Source organism: Pavona decussata, unplaced genomic scaffold (assembly GCF_977016875.1).
Source record: "Pavona decussata unplaced genomic scaffold, jaPavDecu1.1 SCAFFOLD_67, whole genome shotgun sequence".
NCBI classification, from domain to species: domain Eukaryota; kingdom Metazoa; phylum Cnidaria; class Anthozoa; order Scleractinia; family Agariciidae; genus Pavona; species Pavona decussata.
In genome coordinates, this window is record NW_028145486.1 from 4,460,719 (window position 1) to 4,465,000 (window position 4,282).

General features: G+C 38.5%; 1 protein-coding gene across 2 annotated transcripts in view; it reads right to left on the reverse strand.

The window, feature by feature from the left end:
- Positions 1 to 1,654: 1,654 nt before the first annotated feature.
- LOC146478202 (cytochrome b5-like) overlaps positions 1,655 to 4,282 on the reverse strand; it is an 8,682-nt gene continuing 6,054 nt past the window's right edge. Inside the window, exons 4-7 of one of the 2 annotated variants that reach the window (XM_085112923.1) lie at positions 3,703 to 3,723; positions 3,363 to 3,409; positions 2,195 to 2,240; positions 1,655 to 2,056 (exon numbers count right to left, since the gene is read on the reverse strand). In XM_085112923.1, coding sequence (XP_084969049.1) covers positions 2,228 to 2,240; positions 3,363 to 3,409; positions 3,703 to 3,723 — 81 coding nt within the window. In that variant the 3' untranslated portion in view covers positions 1,655 to 2,056; positions 2,195 to 2,227. The remainder of the gene's footprint in view (positions 2,057 to 2,194; positions 2,241 to 3,362; positions 3,410 to 3,702; positions 3,724 to 4,282) is intronic. The other variant, XM_085112922.1, reaches the window with a different exon arrangement.

A 4,282-nucleotide genomic window follows, 5' to 3' on the forward strand; every position in this document is an offset into this window, starting at 1 on the left:
AACACGGAAAAGAAGCGCTCGTTCATACGCAATCAGAAGAACGCTCATTAATATGCAAATTATCAAAAAGCAGACACTCCATTGGCCGGGGTGTAATGACGAAAACCTCTCGAAGCGCGCGTTTTTTTTTCCCTCGTGTGTTGATCGTCATTTAGAAGATTTTCGGGTATTTATTTGATTCAGGTGCGACGGGAGATTGGATACGAGCGAACCAAGGATTTGGGGAGTTATGGGAAAGTGACGAACGAAAATTAGCGTTTTGCAGAGGCACTAAGGAATCCGTCGTGGTCGAGAGAGTGTAAAACATAACCAAAGCTTCAGGGAAAATTTGACATAAAATTTGTGAAAATGTTGGATTTAATCTTCGAATTTTTTTCTCTCTTTTTGCGGATTGAAAACCCAGAGTAGTAAAGACAGAGCCCTAAAGGGTAAGGACGGTAATAACAATGTAGCCATAAATAGCCAGTTACGAGTTTGTCAATAAAATTCTTTAACCCCAGGCCAGGGCGGGTGGAGTGCTCCATCTCTTAGGGCACCATAAGGGGAGGCTTCCCAAGGGGGTACCTCGAGGCTCTGTTCTCCAAACTCTGATCCTATCTCAAACCAAACTGTGTAATTTTCGGGTAGCCCTTTTCAGACCTAGGGCCAGATGCCCGATTCACTCCTAAGATATGATATATTCTAAGTATTGAGAATGATGTATTTATCAGTAAATGACACCGGAAAACTCGGAAAAATATCCGGGTGCTCCTATCAGGAGTCGAACCGAAGACCTTCCGAGTTCGGATGCTCAGCCTCTACCACTGAGCTATAGGAGACTCGTGGGAGCTAAGGCCATTAAACTAGGTTCATGGAACAAACATCCTGCATACTGCTAGGATTGGAATGTCAATGTGTGGCATATACGCAATGGAAATAATGTGATGGAATATGTTGAGCCTGGTGAAAGAATGAGAATGATGTTTATTAATCAGTAAATGACACAGGCATACTCGGAAAAAAATACGAGTGTTATGAGGGTTTGAAATGACCTCCTCAAAGCCGGCCCCGCGGGGGGGGGGGGGGGGGGAGTTTCAAGGCCCTTCGGGAACCACGGACTTCTTTCACGCATCTAGTAACCTCGTTTCCAGAGGTGAAGTTACTTGGTGATCAGGGCAAGAGGCCTAACCGAAAGCTTAGTTTTATTTCAGCTAGCAAATCCAGTGAACAAAAGTTAAAAAAACCCCTTTATTTAGGGGAGAACATGATGGGGAGTTTTTCCATTTTCTCCCTTCCAAACTACAAAAAAAACCCTGCTATGAAGACTAACCGTAGATCCGTTTTGTGCACCTGGCATGCAACGTCACAGGAGGAAGCTGGGACATCAGGAGGTGAAACTGAAACAAGAAAAGTGCTACCACCCCAAGTACAGGAAGATTAAAAACAGTCCCGCTTTTACCTTACCCTGCATGCAAGCTTGCTCGACTAGGGTTAATCTGCAGCCCTGCTGTGCAGCAGTGAAAACAAAACCTAGTCTTACTAAGAACCTATTCATCCCTGGCCTGTCATGTGATGGTCAAACTTTGGCCTCTCCCTCCCCACCCCCTTTATACCTGCCATACAGGTTACATACGACTTTTATGAAAGGTTTCACAAAAACAAACAAACAAACAAGTTTCAAATGCAAGTGGACAGATTTTATTTCTGATTTCACACATGGTAAGGTCTTCCTTGTTAACATTGTTCACTCTACACTACCCAAGTCACTTCACATTTCTATTTCATTTCATATCAGTACAGAAGAGAGAGAAATAATTTCCTAAGAACAAGAAGAAAATTAAGCCAGAAAAAACAAAAACAAGAACAGATGATTTTTTCACCAATGGAATGAAAAAACATTACAAGAGTTTCAAACAATCTTTATAAACCACAATGCTATGTGATCACACTTGCTTCTCAGTTCACTGTAAAACAGTTCACATCTAGTTAAATTGTTTTTTAACTATGAAAATACTTATAAGCAGCAATAGAGACAACCACGGCCACAGCTGCTGCAGGCAGAAGAAAGGCTGTTAACCTGTAAAGGGAGACAAACGATAGCTTTACCAACAAAACAGCAATGCCTAACCTTACTATCCAGCTACTATGAGAAGCACTAAAGTGACAGACACCGTTGCTCTCATCATGGTCAAAACAAAGCTTGGAAGATACCCACCCAGTCATCACTTTCGTTACATTTTGTTTATCGTCATTGGACGTGGCTAAAAGTCCAATCAAGAAAAATGAGGATTAGTGGGCTTTCACTTAACAGTGATCATCATCAAATTTCTCCTTGTAATATCAATGCCTATTCAACCCCTGAGGTCAGGAGAATTAAGGATACGATCACCCAAGGTGAATTATTAAAAGAAAAGTATGGAAACAAGAAGGGAGAATTTGTTCTCGGGTATAAGGGGTTGAGGGCTTAATGAGCTTTCAAGGCTGTTGTCTAATATGCATGATGGCCAGTAGCCCACATCAACACCCAAGAAACTACGCTGCCAGCAGAGGTTTCTTTCTGGCTAGTCCTTTAGCATGTACAAAGTCATTTGCGTGTCTAGTACTTTGGGTAGTTGGCTTGTTTACTTCCCTAAGAGAAACTCTTAGGGAAGTAAACAAGCCAAGCATGTGAAATACTAGAGATGCGAAATACTTCATACATGCCAAAGGACTTGCCAGAAAGAAACCTCTGCCAGCAGGGTACCAAGAAACTGACATAAACACTTAATGTTTGGCTGGGAAGACTACAGTTCACAGCCTATGCTCCTAACATTTGAGTTTGAAGAATTTTTCTTAGGCAACATGTTGGTCTGAAATGTTTCAGTCTTATGATTCAGTTAGGAAAACATGCACCTTCCATCATCATCATCATCATCACCATCAGCCATTTTTCCTTATGAATGGAGAGCTTAGCTATGAGCAGTTTCTTCTTCTTCATATCTGCTGGGAAAATCCTAGTCTAAAAAAGCAGTTGAATCATGCTGAACCGACACTAATGTTTTAGTTTGATTTTTATTTTCATGAAATTTCTTTTTGTATTTTTCTTCCTTAGTTTTATTTTTGGTTTTACTGATTCGTGTTTGTTTATGTTGCATGTACACGTGCTTACCAAATATTTGAACTGTAACAATCAAATTTACTCTAACAACATTGTAGCATTTACGTAAATTTTTTAAACTTGTAACTTAAATATAATTCAAATTAACATTGTAACAAACACCTGCAACTGATGATGATGATGATGATCAATGGTCGATCGAAACATGTCTTGCAAACTCAAAAAAGTTGTCAATTTTCTTTGAAATTAGCAATTCAAAATAATAGAATTGATAATAAACACTTACCATCCAGGTTTATTGTCATCAATAATGGCAGTTTTCTTTTCTTTGCCCTAAAATAAAAGAGAAAATATCTTCACCAAAAAAGAAAGGCTGCATTATATATAAGGAATGAAAAAGACAAAGTAGTCTGAAGTAGTCTTCAGCACGCCACTTCTTTTTACAAATGAAAAATATCTGAATCTTGGAATGGAAATTGAACCCAAGATCAGCCGCCATGTATGACATCAGACATGCTCTGACCACTCAACTACAGGTATTTTTTATTACAAACTAAGTTACCAATTTCACACAATTTCCTTTAGGAATCACTGTTGACGTTAATTAAACTGTCAAAAATGCATACCTTCTCTGGAATCTTATCCTCCTAAAAAGGAAAAAAAAAAAATTGAGACAAGTTTGGAAAACAATTTTTGCACTAAATTCCAGGTGGCTTTTTTTGGAACTCTGTACTTTTGATTTTTGCATGCAGTGAAAGAAAGATGTATGATGCCTCTCTCTTGTTGACACCTTTAATTCAATTCACTACACTAAGTTACTTGTGCTATATTTTAAAATTTGACTTAGATTTTTTCCAAATGCGTTACTATTGGCCTAATTTGTGGGAGGTACATGTATATGATCACAAGATATTTCAAAATTCAGTTTTTGACTGAGAATTACAGTGAAACCTCATGTTTATTCTTGTCCCAATTTGTTGTTATTTTATTTAGGCAAATCCCTCTAACTGAAAACATCCCCCTAACAACTGCGTCTCCACAACAACCAGGTATTCTGATAGAAAATGACCAACTTACTGAGGTTCAAAATAAGTAAATACAGTTCTAAAAGAATATTAAAGAGGGTTGTTTTTAAAAGTGAAATGGTCTTTTATAAGAGATTCTTAGTGCAGTATTTAACTCAGAACTGGAATTACAAAAACTTTC